Source organism: Psammomys obesus, unplaced genomic scaffold (genome assembly GCF_907164565.1).
Source record: "Psammomys obesus unplaced genomic scaffold, mPsaObe1.curated_primary_1811, whole genome shotgun sequence".
Taxonomy (NCBI): domain Eukaryota; kingdom Metazoa; phylum Chordata; class Mammalia; order Rodentia; family Muridae; genus Psammomys; species Psammomys obesus.
In genome coordinates, this window is record NW_026585587.1 from 1,775,422 (window position 1) to 1,796,281 (window position 20,860).

Consider the following 20,860-nt stretch of genomic DNA (forward strand, 5'->3'; position numbering starts at 1 on the left):
TCTATCTATCTATCTATCTATCTATCTATCTATCTATCTATCTATCTATCTACCCACCCATCTATTCTTCTATTGGCTATGATGTAAACTTCCTTCAGGTCCACATACAGACATTTGTCCTCTTGTGGTGGTAATAAGAAGTGAGGCCTTTGAGAAATTGCTGTGTCATGTCTACCACTTTATCTTGTTTCATGTGATGGCACATCAGGGGGATACCAGCACAAAGCTCTATCTTAGATATGGAGAAGAGGCCCTTGCCACACACCATTGTGAGTGCCTTGGGGCTCAAGTTTCAGACCCCATTTCTGTTCTTTTAAAATTTCTCAGTTCTGTTATTTTATTGGAGTAGCATAAGCGGACTAAGCTATTGTCTGTGTATCATCATCCATTCATCCACCCACACACACATCATCCATCCACCCACCCATGTATCTATCATCTGTCTGTCTGTCTCTTTTTCTCCACCTCTTATTGGCAAGCCTCATTCTCCTGTATTTCACAGCATATTAAATCTCTTCTTTATTTAGTAACACCCTTGCAACTGATTTTTTTTAATTTATATATTCACTTTAATCCAATCATAGTTTCTCCTTCCTCTCAACCATTTCCCTCCCCCCACCTTCTTCCTCCCATCCCCCTTCTTCTCCTTAGAAAAGGGGATCCCCAAACCCCAAAACACCTCAGCACATCAAGTCACATGAGGACTGAGCTCATCCTGATCCACTGAGAACAGGCAAGGCATCCCCACTAGGAGAAGTGCTTGAAAGCAGGCAACAGAGTCCATGCCATAAACAGCGTCTGCTCGACTCACTAGAGGACCCACAGGAAGGTTAAAATGCCCATCAGCTACACATGTGTAGGGGGTCCAGGTCCTGTCCATGCATGCTCCTTAGTTAGTGCTTCCATCTCCGCAAGCCCGCATGGGTATAGGTTACTTGACTGATATAAATACCAATTTACCTACAAAACCCTCAACCTAAAATTTACCCTGCCTACAAAAATGTACAGAGATAAAGATGAAGACTGAGGTAATGTCCAACCAATGCCTGGCCCAACCTGGGTCCCACCCCATGGGAGAGAGCCGCTGACACCATTAAAGATACTCTGATATGTTTCCAGGCAAGAGCCTAACATAACTGTCTTCTGAGAGGCCCCACCCAGCAGCTGACTGAATTAGATGATGAGACTCACAGCCAAGCATTAGGCGGAGCCCAGGGAGTCCTGTGGAAGAATTGGAGGCAGGAGGGATGATGGAAAGAACCAGAGGGGACAGGGATGCCACAAGAAAAACAACTACAACTTTTTATGGCTAGTATTGTACTTTTTTTTTTTTTGGATCTGTATATTTTTGGACAAAACTTCTAAAAACTTTACTGAAAGAGTAATTTCTTCCTAAAAAAAAAGTTTAAAGTTCTTTCTCAAGCAAGATACTCAAAGACAAATTTTTAATGATATTGTAAAAACTTTCTAAGGTGTCTACTGAGGAGTGATAATAGACATTGGTAGCACTTGGTTGTTAAAGGTTTTTATATCCTGTCCTGAGACTACATGTTCATATAGCACCCGCTAAAAGCCAGGTGTGCCTAACTCTAGGTACACAGGTACTATTGCTTCACCAGTGTAAAAGCAAATTGTTTATTTTCTTACTGAGATAGATAATAACTCCTGCTAATGAGCAGGACCTACATCGACCTGAAAATTCAGACCATTCCTTTTCTATGAGACACAATGACCATCATGGAGTTCAGAACTCAGTTCTCAGCAGAAAGGAAACCAGGTTTTTGTTAATACCTTTGTTGATTCTCATTCAGCAAGGTCTAGGACCATATGCTCCCCTAATGGCTCCTCGTCTTAACTCTTGATTGAGTTTACAGGGTTAACAAGGGCTACAGCTAGGAAGAATCGGTAACTCTCTGGTCCCCTCTTCCCCCATCTAAGGAGATGCAAGCAGACTTATTGAGATGGGCTTCCTGCAAACTACAAATACAGCCCTACCCCCCAGTTAACCAAAGGGAATCCCTTCCTATAGAGTGTGTGTTAGATAGCAAACACTGGGATGATAGGGATTCAACTTGTTATTTCACAAATAAGAAAAGCAATTATACATTTCTGAGCCATGATGACTGTATCTGAATTGGCATTGTCTATTTTTTAAATGTATTACTAGTTGGAAAAAAAAAAGGCTAATTGAAAAAAAAATTTAGATCCAGGAATATCTTGTACATATGTAAACTTTCCTATACACAGAAAAAAGCCCCACAAAACTCTAGGTGTGATAGCTCATGTCTGGAATCTCAGCAGTCTGGGGACAGGAGGCAGGAGAATTATTAAAATTTTGGGCCAGCCTGGGTCTAGGTAGTGAGGCCTAGAACAGCCAGGGCTGTATTCTGTCTCAAAATACCAAAACAGAATGAAACACAATGGTAAGATTGGCCATAGTAGCGTGTTGATAGGTTTTGTGACAAAGCCCCAGGGCAGGAAGGCTTGGCTTTCAGCCTGCAGCACTGTATGGGAAGGTGGTGGAGACTTTAGGTGGCCTAAAAGCCTAGAGGAAGGCAGCTTCATCAGTGAAATCAAGGCCTTGAAGGGGAGAATGACATCTTGGTCCCTTCCAGTTTCTCTGATACACTTGTGGCTGCCTCCTGCTGGAACAACCTTCCTTGCCATGTGCTCCTACTCTGAACTATTTACCCAAAGCCCAGTTCAACAGGGACAAAAGACAACAGACTCAACTACAAAACAATCTGCCAAAGGAAAACTTCTCCCTTAAATAAATTATCTTGGGTATTTTGTTACAGCAATGTAAGGCAGACCATACAAAGTTAATGTGTATATCCAACTTTAGGTCTTTCGTTTCCCCATTTCAATTTGTTTTATGACACTTGGGCTCACTTACTTGTGGCACTCTGTCTTAGTTTTAGAAACTACTATCATGTAACGATGTGGGGACAATGACTAGCAAACATGCACACTGTGTTCATACAGCAAACACCTGAGACCTGCTGCTGCAGGTAAAACATGAAGACTTGCAGAGGGCATCGCCTGGTTTTCTTCCTGCAGCTTGGACATTTTCCCTGATTTCACGTGTCAATCTTTTCTACAGATTAACAGTTTGCATAGGAAATGCCGAGTAAATGATTTTTTTTTAAAAAAATATGTGGAATTGAGAGTCTAGCTAAAAAGATTATAGGAAAAGATAACTGTTCCAGAATGAAGCTCAGTGTGGCTGAGGTTGGGACAGGGAAGAGCGGCTGAGTGAGTCATGTTTTTTTGTGGAATTATCCTGAAGTCAGAATCACAGTGCTTCAAAGGTCCCCAGACCCAATCGCAGTGAAGATTACATAACACAAAGATTTCTACCAGACTGGCAAGGGAGAAATGGAAACCTAGCATTTGATTCCATTGAAGTAGTTCTTTTCTTTAGATTAAACTATTGACGTATGCAGAAAAGACTGATGTCTTCATTAAATATCATTTTATGGATAGTAGATTATTTATCATAAACTAATATACAAAATGCTACTTTACAAATCCCAGTAGCATTGGTTAACTAGTTCTCTCACTTAGAATCTTTAATTGGCTAACTTCTTTCTCTTTCTTTTTCTTTCTTTCCTCTTTCTTTCTTTCTTTCTTTCTTTCCTCTTTCTTTCAAAAGAGACCTAAGAAACATATGAAGTAGAATGTGCTGATGAAAAAAAGACACTTTTATATGAAATTCAGGTTAACGTTACAGAATGTCCATGGTAAAGTAGCATCAACCATGGCCTTACCCTTTAACTTCAAGGCTTCTAATACCTTTGAATCAGCAGTCACATCGCTCACCAGCTTGATTTCGATATTTTGCGATGTCAGTTGGAGCAATTTCTCAAAGAGACGTTGTCCCTGGGAAAAATATTGAGAGACAAAGAAAGAGAGAAACCTAAGTGTTTGCCATTTTGGGTTGAAGTAAACTTTTTAAACTTTATGTATTCGGTTTATAAAAAGCAAGTGCTTTAATGATAGATATTCACAGATGTGTGAAATTCTGAGTTTCATGACTAGAATAGAAACATGAATGTAGATGGATCCTGTCTTTTCGAGTGCCATACAACCTACCAATGTGCAATAATAATTTTGATAACACAATACAAAATTGACTTCCTTTGCTTTTAAAGCTGTAGGTGTCTGCACATAACGAGACCGTTTAAAAAGTCAGTAGTTGCATTTGATGCAGAAAGAGCAACTGGTTTTCTGATTTACAAACCATGATTTTCAAGCTCACTGGTTTCTGGCTTCTCCTTTTGTAAATAGAGACTATCTGTACCTCGAAAGGTTTCTCTAATGCCATCAGAGATCATTGAAACTACTGTGAACACTTATGATTTACTTCATCTTGTTTAAAACCCACTTCACTGAACAGAACAAAGGTTCTATATAAAAATAAATAAGAATGTAAAATTCAGGCTTTGCTGGTAAGAGTCTTACAAGCATATAACCTTTATGAGATTTACTTCGGGAAGACTGAGTGTCCAGGTAGGATCTTATTTCAAGGGATGAGACTACAATATTACAGAATTTGCTTTTTCCTCTGTGTTTGGATAGACACTTCTTGTCTTAAAAAGGAACTGGTCTATTGTTACTGACTTTCATGTTGGTACCTATAGACCTCAAATGCAAACACTTTCAAAAGAGCCAGCCAGATAAGAAGGTTTAGGTCTTAATGGGCCCCAAGTGCACCATTAATCTATCTTATCTCAAAAAAAATCTGTGGTTGGTAATGATTATTTATAAAGGATTTGGTGATTGGGAGGAGTTGATGAGGCAAATGAGATGCAAATGGGGATTTAAATGAGCATGCAAACGAGCATGCAAATGAGAATCCAAGCAGTGATTCCTGAAAAACCTCCTTATGGAGGAAAAAGATCAAAGATTAAAAAGTCTTAACACTCCAAGGAGCTGCTGTGACAGCTGACAGCAGAAAAGGGTGTCTGGCACAGTCAGCCCTGTGAGCGCTAGCTTGGAGCTGGCCAGCAGCTTAAATTCTATATCCCCTGGGAACTGGAGGACACCCTCTGCCATTCAGCCTTTTAGTGGAGGTGAAGTTGCCCAGTGTGGCGCTTACCCCAGACCCTCAAAGTTCTCAGTGCCCCAGAGTCTGGGGGCATCTTCACTCCTAACAGACAGTGTGTGTGTGTTAGGAGGGGAGAGGGACAGATGTGTAGCTGACAGATGCAAACACCTTTTAACGAAACCTTAAATAGAAAAGAAAGTAGGGGAGGGCCACCCCTGGCTGCTGTTTGCTGCTCTTGGTATGCAAGGCTTATTTTTTCCCTTACAGTTCTATTTTCCTTTAGTGTGTTTACTTGTGTATGCACTCCATGGATACTGGGGTCGGTGGAGGCCAGAACGAGATACCAGATGTCCTGGAGCTGAAGTTATAGTCAGCTGTGAGCTGCAGGACGTGTGCTGGGAACTGAACATGAGTGCTGGGAAGAACATGAGTCTTCTGGAACAACAGCACATGCTCTTAAACACCGAGTCTTCTCTCCGTTCCCCTTGGTGTGTGAATGTTACATGAAGGCACAGGTAACGAGAGGCTTTGTATAGAATAAGAGGGCAAGTCTTCATTGGGAGGCTTATGACACTTTCTGATCCACATCAGCAGCTCTTCCTTGTCAGCTTTGGCCCCGTGCTGTGCCTGCCACAGACTACTGAGGGCCTCGTGTTCTCTGTACTAGGTCAGCATGTATTCACACAAGCAGGTTGCACTTTACCCTTTCACACAAAACCCAACTTCATGTTTCGGCAATATCTTATAGTGGACCAGTATTTTTTCTTAAGTTCTTTTTTTTTTTTTTTAAATTTTAGTTAGCAAAATATATTTAGCACAAAGAAAATAGGAGTTGTCACCTATATTGTCTTCATTCTGTCTTTAATTTTTAAAAATCTAATTTTTTAATTTATTCACTTTATATTCTGATCGTAGCCCTCTCCCTCATCTCATCCTGGTCCCACCTTCTGTCCCTCCTCCCCCCCGCAATGTCCCCTTCCCTAGTCCTCAGAAAGCAGAAAGGGGGAGCCCTCCTTCCCTCCCAACTGACCCTAGCTTATCAAGTTTCATCAGGACTGCCTGCATCCTCTTCCTCTGTGGCTTGGCAAGGCCACCTCACCAAGGGGAAGTGATCAAGGAGTAGGCAAGAGAGTCCATGTCAGAGATAGCAACTGCTCCTCTTACTGGGAAACCCACATGGAGACTTTAGCTCTGTGCCCCATTTTTAAATTGGATTATTTAGTTAGATGGTGTTTAATTTCTTGAGTTCTTTATATTAGCCCTCTATTGGATGTAGGGTTGGTGAATATCTTTTCCCAGTCTGTAGACTATCCTTTTGTTCTATTGACAGTGTCCTTTGCTAAAGCTTCTGTTACTAAAGCTTTTGTAAACAGAAGCTTTTGAAAAGTCCCATGTATTAATTGTTGATCTTAAAGGCTCAGCTGTTGGTTTTCTGTTCAGGAAGTTATCTCCTGTGCCAAAGAGTTCAAGGCTCTTCCCCAGTTTTTCTTCTAATAGATTTAGTGTATCTGGTTTTATGTTGAGGTCTTTGATTTACTTAGACTTTAAGTAAATCCATATTTGCAACAAATATGGATCTATTTGCATTTTCTACATGTAGACATCCAGTTAGACCAGCACCATTTGTTGAAGATGCTATCCTTTTTCCACTGTATGGTTTTGGCTTCTTTGTCAAAAATCAGATGCCCGTAGATGTCTGGGTTTATTTCCAGGTCTTTGATTCAATTCCATTGATTCACCAGTCTGTTTCTATGCAAGTACCATGCAGTTTTTATTACTGTTGCGCTCTACTATTTTTGATGACTATTTCTTTTTCCTTAAGGGTTATGGGACTGTTTAAACTATTTAACTGATCTTGATTTAGTTTTGGTAAGTGAAATCTTTTGAGAAAATTGTCCATTTCCTTTATGTTTTCCAATTTTGTGGAATACAGGCTTTTGAAGTAAGACCTAATGATTCTTTGGAGTTCCTCAGGGTCTGTTGTTAAGTCTCCCTTTCATTTCTGATTTTGTTAATTTGGATACAGTCTATGTGCCTTTTAGTTAGTTTGGCTATGGGTTTGTCTATCTTCTAGATTTTCTCAAAGATTCAGCTCTTGGTTTCATTGATTCTTTGTGTCATTCTCCTTGTTTCTCTTTGTCTCAGGGCTTTGTCAGCCCTGAATTTATTTTCTGCTGTCTACTCCTCTTGGGTATGTTTGCTTCATTTTGTTCTAGAGCTTTTAGGTATGCTTTTAAACTGTTAATAAGAGAACTCTCCAATTCTTTATGAAGGCACTTGTGTTATGGACTTTCCCCTTAGCACTGCTTTCATTGTGACTCATAAGTTTGGGTATGTTGTGCCTTCAATTTCATTGAATTCTAGAGAGTTTTAATTTCTTTCTTATTTCTTTCCTGACCAGTGGTCATTGAGTAGGGAGTTATTCAGTTTCTTTGTGTTAATCAGTTTCTGTTGTTGTTGAGTTCCAGCTTTAATGTGGTGGTTTCATAAAATACAAGGAGTTATTTCAATCTTCTTGTATCTGTTGAGGCTTGCTTTGAGACTAATATACGGTTAGTTTTGGAGAAGGTCCTGTGAGGTGCTGAGAAGAAGGTATACTCTTTTGTATTTGGGTGAAATATGCTATAGATATTTGTTAGGTCTGTTTGATTCATGACATCTGTTAGTTTCATTATTTCTCTGTTTAGTTTCTGTCTCGATCTGTCCATTGTTGAGAGAGGTGTGTTGAAGTCTCCCACTACTAATGTGTGGAGTTTGTTTTGTGATTTAAGCTTTAGTAATACTTCTTTTATGGATGTTGGTGCCCTTGTATTTGAGGCATATATGTCCTGAATTGAGACATCATCTTGATGAATTTTTCCTTTCATGAGTATGAAGTGTCCTTCCTCATCTCTTTTGATTAGTTTTGGTTGTAAGTTTATTTTATTAGATACTAGAATGGCTAGTCCAGTTTTCTTGTTGGGTCTGTTTGCTTGGAAAACCTTTTTCTAACCCTTTACTCTAACGTACTGTCTAGCTTGCTGAAGTGTGTTTCTTGTATGCAGCAGAATGATTGATCCTGTGTTCACATTTATTCTGTTAGCCTGCACCTTTTTATTGGGGAGTTGAGGCCATTGATGTTGAGAGATATTAATGACCAGTGGTTGTTAATTCTTGTTATTTTGATGTCATTGGTGGTGGTGGTGGTGGTGGTGGTGGTGGTGTGTGTGTGTGTGTGTGTGCTTCCCTTCTTTTGTTTTTGCTGATGTGGTGTTTTTTAGTTCTAATGTTTTCCTGGGTGTAGTTAGCTTCCTTGGATTGGCTTTTTATTTCTAGTATCTTCTGTAGGGCTGGATTTGTGGTTAAGTACTGTTTAAATTTATTTTTTCATGGAATACTTTTTTCTGCCTATGGTAATTACAAATTTTGTTGGGTATAGTAGTTGGGGCTGACATCTGTGGTCTCTTAGTGTCTATAAGATATCTGCCCCACAAAGAAGAAGCAACAAAAAATAAACAAACAAGAGTATGAGGCTGATGACACTGAGCTTGCCAGTAGCAAGTTAGGCCTCAGACCTCTGGCTGTTCTCACTGTAGCTCTGCCTACAGCGCCATTTTGTTTGGAAAGCGTTTACTCCCAGGTCACTGGCTCCCTTTTCCTGAGCTAGGGTTTATTGGAATCTCACAAGCCAAGCAGTACAGGTAATCAGGGCAACCAGCGACGAGCATGTGGTGATGCAGCATAAAAGAAGAAAGACTTCCCCCTGGTGGGGTTTGCCCTTGGGTGGGTCTGATTTATTCGACAGCGTTGTGGTCTGTTCTAATCAAAGAGAGCCTGCTCTAAGAAAACCTGAAGTGACAGCAGTCCTGAATGAAAGCCATCCTCTTTATATAATGAACAGCACAGGAAATGTGGTGACAAAAGGAATAAGGAGCTTTTGTCTCAGTCCTCCTTTTTCAGGAGTCTCATGGGGGAGGGGAGGTTTCTGTCTGGCTCAGTACAGCACACAAAGCCACACTCAGGTCTTATCACCCTGTACCCATCTGTCACGCTTCTAACACGTGCTGTGTGGAGGAGGCATTGCTTTCAATGCCTGGTTACTTCCAGCAAGTAGTTTTGGTCCTGCTCGCCACATCTCACTTACATATGAATACATTGCTCTGAGTCAGGGGCATGAATGGGTCACAAGGGAAAAGTAAGCGACATGATACAACCTAGGCTGTGTGTTCAGCTGCGCTTGTAGGAATGAATTACAGTGGAAGTCCACGGTAGCGTAGGACTGACTACAATGTTATTCTCAGACACCAGTTAACTCTGAACGGGTTGCCTACAGAATATGTAAGCAGAACGAGTACACAGTTAAAAATAATCTCAAAGCACATTATTAACCTGGTTGTAGGTCAGGTGAAAGGTTGACGTTTTAAAAAGCATTTGTCAGAAAAACCATCCCTAGAGCAGCAGAGTTAGAGTCTGAGGAGCAAAGGCACCTGAAGGATGTCTTTCACCCCACTTGACTCAGAGATGCTTGTTCTCCAAGGGGCAAGGCAAGGCACTGAGGCAGCAGCCCCAGGCCTGAGGCTGAGAAAAAGAATTGGTGGGAACCTCTTCTCTGCGTACCCCAACCAGTAAATCCTTGCAGTCTTTACCTTTCTCCACATGAAAGGAAAAAGCCAACAACATTCTGATAGAAGTGTCTGTGCATTTAAGTGGATCCAACAAAAAGGGTGTGGATATTTGAGCATGCCGTGTATCGAATGTTAAGTGTCGTTCCCCCCTCCCAGTTTCACGTGTTACTGTCTAGGCCTCCTGGTTGGCATTATTGGGAGTAAAGGGCAACATGAGGCTGTGGAGGTCTATCGAGAGGTCTTTAGATCTTGGTGAAGAGAGTACGACATTGTGAGTCAAAATAAAATGCTGGTCTTTATAAACTGACTGTCTTAGGTATTCGCCGGAGGGACGGAAAGCTGGCTGACACAAACACAGCAGGTGCCCAATGACGATACAGAAGCCGGAACCAGACTGCAGTGTGAGTTACCCAAGAGGGAGAGATGTGTTTGGGATAGAAAGTAGGAGCACAGCACTAAATCAGATGAGGAAGCAAAAGACACTTCAGCCATGGTTCAGGTTCAAGCGAGCAGCTCAAGAACCAAGTGTTAGAAGTACTTCAAAGCATCTATGTGCACGCATATACACATGCACATGAACACATGTACATCCACACATAAGTATGAATGTACACACATGTACACACAAACTAAAGGAGGATAATCTGGTAGGCAGAGGAATGCATTGGAAGAAAAATAAAGAAGCAGGTAAAATAAGTCTGAAAATTTTGAAAAAAATCTGTCCATTTTAGGAAAGACATAGATTTAAGAAAGCTGAAAACACACCTGAAGGCAGAGGCACACTTGGTGGTAGAGAAATACCTGGATCCTTCTGCAAAACAGCTTGACACTAAGGACTGAAATTCTCACACGCCTCAGTGGCTCAGAATGGAACTCATCTGCAACTGGCAAGGAATCAGCCAGCCACAGCACTGAGGTCTACTCAGTGGACAGATCGCAGCCAACAATCAGTATCCACACAAGAACTTTACATGCAAGTGTGAGACAGAGAAGCATTTGCAGCTATGTAGAGACTTAGCCACAGTCCTGCTGGTATACACTGTATGAGGGACAGCTTTAAGGAAAAACACTAACCAAATATTTAAAACACCCAACCAGCTAACCTACCAACCAACCAAACAAGATCCCTGAATACTGTAAAAGAAGACAGCAGGAAAACGAATGAGTGGGACATAATATTTTCTGCATTAATATTTAATAAATTTGCTAAATAAAGATTCTTAATAGAAGAGATACATTATTTAAAACAGGAGCAGGTGCATAGGAACCCTGAAATAATAGACCCCAAAGAATTAAAATTTCTCCAGGGAACCCATGCAGGGTGAGTCTTGGTGCCAGAGGAGCAGCTAGCTCTCTCCTATGTAATGAATCTCTCTCTGTGTGTGTGTTTGTGTGTTTGTGCATGCATTTGTGTGTATAAATTATACATAAAATATCAACTGTCCAAAACTTTTTAGTAGCCACAGAGAGATGATTGGCCTGTTTATAATTTGCTGTGTGAGAGAGAAAGCACTGAAAGAAGAGTTTCTGAAAGACAGAAAATGTATAGAAGGAAAAAAGAGAAAACAAACAAACAAAGCCCAGAGGCTCAGACAAAACAAGCGTTGTCTTCACTTGATTCAGAGAATTAGGAGGAATGCTTTTGTAGACATGATTTATTGACACCTTCATTAATGGCTCTGGGAGAGATTACACAGGTTAAAGACCTGCCAAGAACTTTATTTATGCATTTGTGTCAAAATAATGATCTTTCTTGGGATGCAGGCAAGAGCATAGTCATAATTTATCAACAGATGGGGAGAGAGATGCGTAGAAAAGCAGCACAAAGTGTCAAGAAAGAATAGACCGGAGGAGGACAGAATTCACGAGGGTCTCAGAACTGCTGAGCTGCAAAGGGCAGAGGAATGGGTGCATCCTCTCACATTCCTTGTGTGGTTGTATCCCCCACCTTCCTGGGTATTCAGAGGTGGATTTTTTTTGGGGGGGGTGGAGTCTCCCCTGATGTATTTCAAGTTTCTACCACTGCATTTTTGATTTTTGAATTTCCAGCAAATAGCCCAGTTCCTCCTTCAACGTTCTGCTCAACGGAGGCATGTTCAAAATGGTTTGTTGTTATATTTTTTAAATGGGAGAATGCTGACGCAAGTAAGCATTTGCTGACTGTGGCTGTTGTGGAGCTGGGGAAAGGTGCTATTTTGACAAAGGACACCCTTCCTCCTAGGCTGTGCTGCCATATGCTGACACGCACCAGGATCTGCTGAAACCGTGTTCAGTCTGGAGATGACAGGTAGTTCTCAGGAGTCATTTATGATTTGGCATCGACCCATAGCTCCCTGTTCGTCCTGGCCATATGCTAGACAACAAAGACACAGGGATAAATACCACCCAGACTCCAGAGTCCAGGAATCCACGGGCTAATCAAACATAAGCTGCTATCCAGTCACCGAGAGAACAATTGTAATACATGGGATTGAACTGAAGTGAGCAAAAATCAGGCTGACAAGCCAGGTGGGGAAAGGATCAACCTGGGGCTGTCTTTAAACACGAAAATCAAACTATGTTTACTAGACTGGCACATTTTCCGTCAGCAATTCTCAAACAGGCTGCCCAGTGGACTCCTCTAGTCATTTTTAAACTTGGCCTCGTTCCAAATGTCATAATGTAAAGCACTCTGGGGGTGGTGGAGGAGGAGAAAACCCGTCCATTTTCAAAGCCCCCAGGTTATTCTGGGCAGACATGGTTATAACCTGCCATGTCAGGAGTGGGGATGGAGGATCTATGGAGGACAAAGGACATTTGTCCTCTTTTCTTCACCTAAGCCTCAAGGATGATTTAAGCACATATTCTGGACAGGATCTTGGCCGATTCTCACGGAGGGTAAAGTCTTTGTGGGCAACCAAATGTCATTCCTGTTATACAATGACTCAGAGTTGGGTGTCTACTAAATTTAAGGTCCTGCATGTGAAAAACAGAAGTAGTGTCTTTTTGAGCTCTGTTTCATTGTTTCATAAGTATTAAATCAAATCCACAAAGCAATATGAGGCAGACATTATCATATATGTTTTATAGATGAGGAAAACATGAGAATCATGAGAGTTATGACATTTGTTCAATGTGGCCACAGATATTAAACCACTGAGTATATCAAATGTCAAACCCTATAGCAGTGGTGTGCTGAAGGTTTCCCATGGGTTCTTTGCAGTCACTAGCATATACCACAGTGAAAACACTGTGGTTATATTAGTCATTTTTTATATTATAATAGAATATACAGCAAACACAGATTTACTTATTTATGTGGCTTTTACTTTTGGAGCTTCTGTGAACAATGGCTCCATAACTTTGGGCTCCTGGTAAGCCAGCACCTCAGAATGAGAACCTCTTAAGAAGCTACTCACTATATGAACTTCTTTAATAGCCGGGGGCAGACTGCCGGTGACCTAAGGTCAAGGCCCCCATACCTCAAAGGTTCCACCTCTTTCTAATGGTCCTCAGTGGTTGAGACTCTTTTATCATGTCAACATAGGTAGACCTGAAGGGCATGTGTTCAGACACAGAAATAAGGACACTGAGGGTCTCCCACATAAGTGGAACCTAAAAAAAAAAGCCAATCTCATGGAAGTTGAGAATACAAACAGTGGTTACCAGAGACTGGAGGGAGAATAGGGTTGGTGAAGTAGGGGCAAGGAGACCAGTGAGATGAATAGGTACGATCCCGTTGTTTGGCGAGAGGAATGAGTGTTACTGTTCTGGGTCTCACAGGGTGAATATAATTAACACTAGTGCTTTATATACCTCACTATAGCTAGAAGAATTTGGATATATTTGCCATCAGAAAATGACAGAAAAATGGATATGCTAATTGCTCTGAGCTGATAATTACTTCACACATGTATGCATATGTGAAGGAAAAAATCAGTATCCCACAATCCTCTTTAAGACCTGGGGGCACACTGTCAGTGACCTAAGGACAAGGCCCCCATGTCTCAAAGGTTCCACCTCTTTCTAATGGTCCTCAGTGGTTGAGACTCTGTCACCTTGTTGACGTAGGGAGACCTGAAGGGCACTGTGTTCAGGCACAGAAATAAGGACACTGATGATCTCCCTCAGGAGTGGAACCTAAAAAAAGGCAACCTCACGGAAGTTGAGAATACAAACAGGTTCTTTATTACAAATTACAAATTGGATTCTGACCATGGATGTGAGGAGTGAACAGACATCACAAGTCTTCAAGCTGCAAGACTTGAAGAAGGGATGGAGGCCTCTGAGGGCAGTAGGGACAGACATAGAAGGGAGAGGGATTTGGAGAGTCACTGATGATGGAGAATGGAGGAGATGGAGACAGGGAACTAGGGATACTGGTGTCCACAGACCCACAGATGATGCCACTAGATGAGGGCATTATGGGCCAATATGAGAAGTAATTAACAACACAAAATGTTGTCATCACCTACGAACAAAGGGTAGGGTGTTTATGAAACAAGCATGGCAAGGAAAAAGGAAGAGCTTTACAAGTTAGAGGAAGTGAAGACCCTTGGCCGTTGGCTAAGCCATAGCAAGAGTAAGCTGAGACAGTGCTACTGCAAGAAAGGAATGACTGGGCTGCTGGGTAGACCCTGCAGACAGGAGTCCACCACTGGTGGAGCTGAGTGAGTCAGGACATCAGGGCACACCCTACCTGTGCCGTGTAGCATGGAAGGTCCTCAAGTCCTCCATCTTCCTGCACACTGGGATTATAGGCATGTGCCAAGTTGGCTTGTTTTGATTTTAATCTCAGCAAATATAGACTGGGGTTGGTGAGTATTCTCTAACAAAATGGCGCTTTTCCAAGATCTAATATGTCAAAAGGTATTATTACCAGATAGACACTGTACCAGGTAGTGACTGATGAACCAACAGAATGGTCTGCGGAACCCTCACCAATGGGCTTTTGGGATGTTGTCGGAGGCTCATGTTACATATCTTTACCAAAGCTGACGTGGACCCTGACTCTTGAACAGTAGGAATAGGGAAGATGCTCTTCAATGAGTGAGTTCATCAAAGCCTAATGAGCAGATGGGTGAGAGAAAGACTGTGTCTGCAATCTCTCTCTCCTCTCTCTCTCTCTGTCTCTCTGCACATGTATAAAAATTCATAACAAATAAATAAAATAAAGGTCAGAATTCGCCCACATTATGATAGTTTATCTAATCCTTTCCTACCTAGGCTCTCACTGTTGAAAAAATTTCAGTGCATTTACAGGTAATCCCCCACTTTCCATCACAGTGAGCAACAGTATTAAACTGACTGGAATGGGAATTGTGGTGTTTGCACAGACAGATGAATATATATGATGATATATATGGTAGGAATAAGCATACACATGGGCTTTAACTTAATCCACAGTATCTGCTGCTGCCCTGGCTTTGATGCTGAGGAAAAGGAACCGCAGACAGTCCTGGGTCCTGGTTGAGGTCACACAGCTGCCAAGTAGGCAGATCCTACAGGCTCTCTGAAATCTGCTAAGCACTTAACATGTGAGAGAGGATCCGAACTGCACTTTGCAAATGACCTTCTGGATCATTGCGCTCTCTTACTCCTCATTAACTTCACCAAATCCTGGGTAATTTAAAAACAATGCAGAAATTCCAAAATCAAACAATTTCAATGTATGTGTCATCCGTTGGCAATCACTCCAACTGGGAGCTCTCTGGGAGGCCAGCATCTAATTGATTTCACATAAATGCATCTCTTCAACATCCCATTGTTTCAGCTCATTGATTATTTCATTCGGTGCCTCACAGTGAAGTCAGAATAAATGGGTACTCTCCCACAAGGGTTAGGTAGCTCTCCTGATAAACCTCCAGCAGCCACATTTCCTGGCTTTCCCCCAAATTTTTGTTTCATAAAATCCTATCATTTTAATCTCATAAATTAGCAATCAAAATGCCCTGTAAATTTTAATACTGAATTAGCTAAAGTCATTATCCTGGCAGAAAGAAATAAAATGTCTTTTTCTGACCAAGCGTTTTTGTTAGTTGTAAGGTATGGCTGCCATGGAACTATGGGCACCACTCGCCCTCAGCTGGGCACAGAAGGAAACAGGCACAAAGGCTAACGACCCCAGAGAGAAGCAGGGAGTACAGAATGGGTTTTTAGAGTGTGAATCAAAACAGCATTCCTGGAGCTTGGAGACAGCTCAGTGGGTCATTTGGTGCAAAGATGAAGCTGGGCATGGCGAAACATCATTGTAATCTCATTGCTGTGGAAGCAGACAAAGGGAAACTCCTGGGCCTCACCCGCCCAGCAGTCCAGCCTAAATCATCACTGGGGTGACCCAGTCAGAGACCCTGTCTCAGTAAACAAACTGTACAGTTTCTAAGGAATGATACCTGAAGTTGACCTCTGGCTTTTTCCAGGCAAGCAAACATATACATGTTCAGCAACACACGCACACACACTCACATACATGCAACACTTTTGGAGTCAGATATAGAATACATTTTTAAGCAATGTCAATTTCCATGCAACATTCATCATTCCTGCTCATAACAGCCGTCACACATTCTTACAGACTCACCTCTCATCTAAAGGAGACACTGATCCCAGGGAGCACGCTTATTTGTGTCTGTCTGCTGAGCGGGGCTTGCCTGCCACAGTCCATAGTCTCTTGGTGTATTTTGCTCACATCTGAATTGTAATAAATAGGTGCTTTGGGTTGTGCTTCCTATTTATCTCCCTGCTGTTTATGGTTCCCTTGAGCACTTTGAGAGCTCTGTTAGTCTAGAAATAACTGTCATGTTTGACTATTATCCATTAAATAAAAGATGGTTTCATAAATAGAGAAGAAATTAGGGCTGGGGGTGTGGGGGTAGCCTGCCCATGGTCATCTCTTCCCTGTCTCGACACTGAGTGTTTGGAGTGCCATTAGGGCATACAAACAGTCTTTTAAACCCACGTTTCCAAGGCAAGGAAATCCCAGAGGTAGATCTAGAGCATAGAGGCTTTCATGCCGTGGGCTCACTTCCATTTTGAGGGGTACACTGATTGTATTTTACATGTGGAAGAGAATGAATTGCTGTGGTCAGAAACTGGTCTGTGGCATATCATTTCCAACGGGTCCACTCAGTTTGTGGATGTATCTTCTCTCATCTTGTATGTGACTTGTTTAAGCCAATGAAATATGGTGGATGCAGCTCTCTGGAGCACCAGATTCCAGGTTAATAAGCCTTCGAGCTTGTGGTCCATCTCAAGTCCACTTACAGAATTCTAAGAGAGACCCAGCGAGAAACCCAGCCACCCCACATATTTCAGCCCTCTCAACTGAGACACTGAATGTATTTCATTCACACTGGAGCCTCTGGCTTCATGTAATCCATCCCCAAATCACTACATAGATTACTGTCTGCCAAACCCTGCCCCAAACCACAAAGTAAGCAAATGATCTTTGTTTTTTCAGTCCCTGAGTTGAGGAAGATACATTATGTGACAATAAACCTTGAAACACATGTTAAAATGGTAGAAATAGGAACAAGCTGAACACAACATACATTTAATAAATTTGTTCGAAGTCTTCAGTATGACCACTGTGGTTTTGTTTATTTTTGTTTACCTTCTGATGACCATTACTTTTAAATAGTAAAAGTGGTATAATTGGATGAATAACAGATTTCAAGACAGCAATAAATAGTGCTGATAAGCTTTGTCAATTTGATGTATATGCAAAGAAAGAAAACTGATTTGATGCAAGACCCTTATGGGACACTTAAATATAGGCTAATGGTCATACACACGGATAGGAGCTCAGGGCAAACCATCATAGTTTTATCAATACATAGAAAAAGACATTGCAAATTACAAGGGCACTTTTCACTTTTACTTTAGAGTATTTAATTCAGAAGTTATCTACGTAAAAAAAAACAGCCAAAAATATGCAACTATCCGTGGGAAGTTTGACCTTATTGTTTTAAAGAGTTATTTCAGAGGCACGAAGGTGAGTTGTATAACACAAATTGACCAGATACATGTCTCAGCAGGCAGAGAGATGTGTAAGCACACGTACTCCACACAGCAGAATTCTGGGCCATGCTGTAGGAAGGTGCTATGATGTGGGTGGTATCTTGAAAGTCATGCTGTACAGAGAACCTTTTGTAGACAATGCGAAACATGATTTTGCCCTGGAAAAACCTGGGGTGCTGGTAGTAGCCAGATGATTGAAGATGGCACAGCTACATGAACGCATAGACACGTAACTGTTCATGCATTATGGGTGAAGGTGGAATTTGGAAACTGAGCTAGCCTAGTCTTGTTGAACGTCAGGACAGTATGAAGTACCAAATGCACAGAAACCCACTATGGATATGGAAGATGCAGCTTACCTGACATGCTGATGGGTGCGTGTGGTTTAGGTCCCAGTGGGAAGACACTATGTCAACAGACTTTTTGGCCATGTTGAGTAAGTTCATCCAGCCTTGGAAAAGCGGTAAGTGAAATGGAGCATCTTCAGAGTAGTTAAGGCCTTCAGGAATGTTTTCCACAAGAGCGATTCTTAAAAATAAAAATAGATAAATAAATAAACGGATAAACAAGTAACAACTAGTCAAATTTAAAGCCATTAATTTTTCTTAACACACACACACACAGAGAATCATGGAAGGGTGCTCTTCAAGTTTTCCAGTTATTTATGTATTTTTTTCTAGCAATTTCCATTTGTCTACCAAAGCCTCTTACATATTTCCTACCCCAATCTGAGTTGGTTTGAAAATTATGTGGTTTTTCTTCAGTTATTTTTCACTTGTATTTCAGAAAAATCTAAGACACCCCACTAATGTTGAGCTTTAAATTAGTCTTGAAAGTGAAAATATACCAGTGCTTCCTGTAAAGATATTTTCTCCAGAAACATATTCCTAATGTTTCCCCTGGAACAAGCCAATTCTTTTTGCAAGATAACACTTCTGAAAGCTGTTTGAGAGCATGAATGAGGTTTTTCATATCTGCAGTATCTAATACAATGCTGGATCTATACTGGAATTCAATGAATATGGTTATTATGGCTTAACACCTCTATTAGTGCTTCAAGGGGCAAAGCAACACTGAGAAGAAAAAGCTACAAAACTGCCTGGGTTAGAGCTGCGTTAAAGTCAGAGACAAAGAATATTTAGCGTAGATGGGTTGTGGAGGGGCTCGCTTTCATTGCAGCCCTGGGAGCAGAGGCAGATGGAGCTCTGTGACTTCGAAGCTAGCCTCATCTACAGAGTGAGTTCCAGAACAGCCAGGGCTACACAGAAAAACCCTGTTCTAGAAAGACAAAAACAGAACTAAACGAATATGTAAATGATGGTAACAACCACGGTTTAGATAAATCAATAGCGTCCTATTGATCTTTCTGCTTTTGTGTTTTAATATAGTGGAAGCATGTCTACGGTGGGCATACCTCTTTGGCGTTGCACTATTTTCAGATTGTGTTTTCCGCTAAGACTTACATGACACATAGATTCTTCTGTTGTTTATTTTTGAGATTGCATTCCAACTACTACATTTCTCCTTTCCCTTTCCTCCCATCAAGCCATCCCATCGATCCCTCCCCATTCTTCTTCAAATTGACAGTTCCCCCTTTTCATCAATTGTTTTTTTCAGACACGTGGATTCTTAATGAAAGGATGATAATTTGTTTTGAGTTTGCTAAATGTATATTCTTCTGTAAATGGGGACATTTCCAGCTTCAAGAAATCATGTGTTAAATAATGTTTCCATCACAATGATCTGTTTTAGTCAGACTTGAATGCCAAGAGATGGGTGCACAGTGAAGATGGGTGCTCAATGAAGATCATATACTTATCATGCATGAGGTCATGAGTTCTTAACACTATGCACACGCATGTGCACGCACACACACCTTTGTTACACAATCAGAACTAAATACATAATTATCAAAAAAAATTTTTTTTTTTAGCTTTCACCACACAACTTAGCATTTGTTAATAAAATTAACTGGTACTCTTTTTGAGACCCCTTTTAGCCAGAATCAGAAAAAAAATTTTAAAGTATTGCTAAAAATGGCCTTGTATAAAGGCTGAATCTAGAATATCAGAGCTAGACGAAAGTTTGGGGGTGTGGCCCAAGACATCCTCAGTGTCGGACTGCAATCACTGCTTCTACCTACAGACTCACTAATGTTTGTTGGTTCCCTAACAGGAAAAGACAATCACGTCGTAACATGTTACACAGAAGTGACTGTGAAAGTTCTTCTTGCCCCTCAGGAACTTGCAATTTAGTGGAAAGCCTGTTCCAGACACAGTGACTCGAGTAGGAATCACACTGCAGTGTTAGAAGAGACATGAGTGAGAAGTGATCGGAATGTGGGTAGAGAGGAAAACTCTACCTGCCTGACACAAATCTGAGACACAGGAGCTTTGGAGAATGAACCAGAAGATGAAGGAAACATTTCCTCAGGCTTGAGGAAAATGCTTACTATGCGAACCAAGGAGCGAAGGAGCAAAGCAAGGTAGGAGTGTGTAATAGCAGCTTGTAAGGTGGAGGAGACCGGAAACATGCCTAGAGCCAATACCATGGAGGTTGGGAACAGAAAGGAAGAGTTTAGACATAGTTTCGATGCATTTGGCTGCAACCAAATGTGTTTTCAGAGGCCAGCTCTGATAGTGCACATTGCGTGTGACTTGCAGGGAGACATGGGGAATTCTACGACGACTAGAAGAGGGTAGTGGAGGTCGAAACACTCCTGGCTAGAAAAGTGGGAAGTTGGAATTAAGTAAATGGGAATATGAGGCATGCAGCAGGCATTTTAGAAGCTATATCATTAGAGATGTAGTAGAAAAAGGCATAAGTGAGAAACAGATCACTCAGACTCTGATTTCCCCGCAGAGACAGCATCTGTCTCTGAGCTGGCTCTAGAGTCATCACCAATGGTCTCTTTACAGGGGCTCTCACCCTTTCCCAGACTGTTTTATTGGAGGGTTTTGCCTAATGAGAACTTCCTTCTTAGAGGTTCCCCACTGGCCTGAGGCTGCTGCCACCCCCCACCCACATGAGGATGCCACCTCTCCACTCTGCCTGCCTCTGTGCAGCTTCACAGGACTCACATGCCTTGCCTGAGGTTTTCTACCACAGTTGCATCTTCTCTCCCTTCTCTCCGGACTCCGACACAGCAAGTGCAGCCCCAAGCGTCAATTCCTACACCAGCCACTGAGTGATCCCTCAATTAACCTCC

General features: G+C 41.6%; 1 protein-coding gene across 1 annotated transcript in view; it reads right to left on the bottom strand.

Moving 5' to 3' along the window:
* Pld5 (phospholipase D family member 5) overlaps window positions 1-20,860 on the bottom strand; it is a 330,905-nt gene that overhangs the window by 107,131 nt on the left and 202,914 nt on the right. The window contains exons 3-4 of the mRNA XM_055609753.1: window positions 18,012-18,180; window positions 3,771-3,882 (exon numbers count right to left, since the gene is read on the bottom strand). Of these exons, the coding sequence (XP_055465728.1) occupies window positions 3,771-3,882; window positions 18,012-18,180 (281 nt within the window). The remainder of the gene's footprint in view (window positions 1-3,770; window positions 3,883-18,011; window positions 18,181-20,860) is intronic.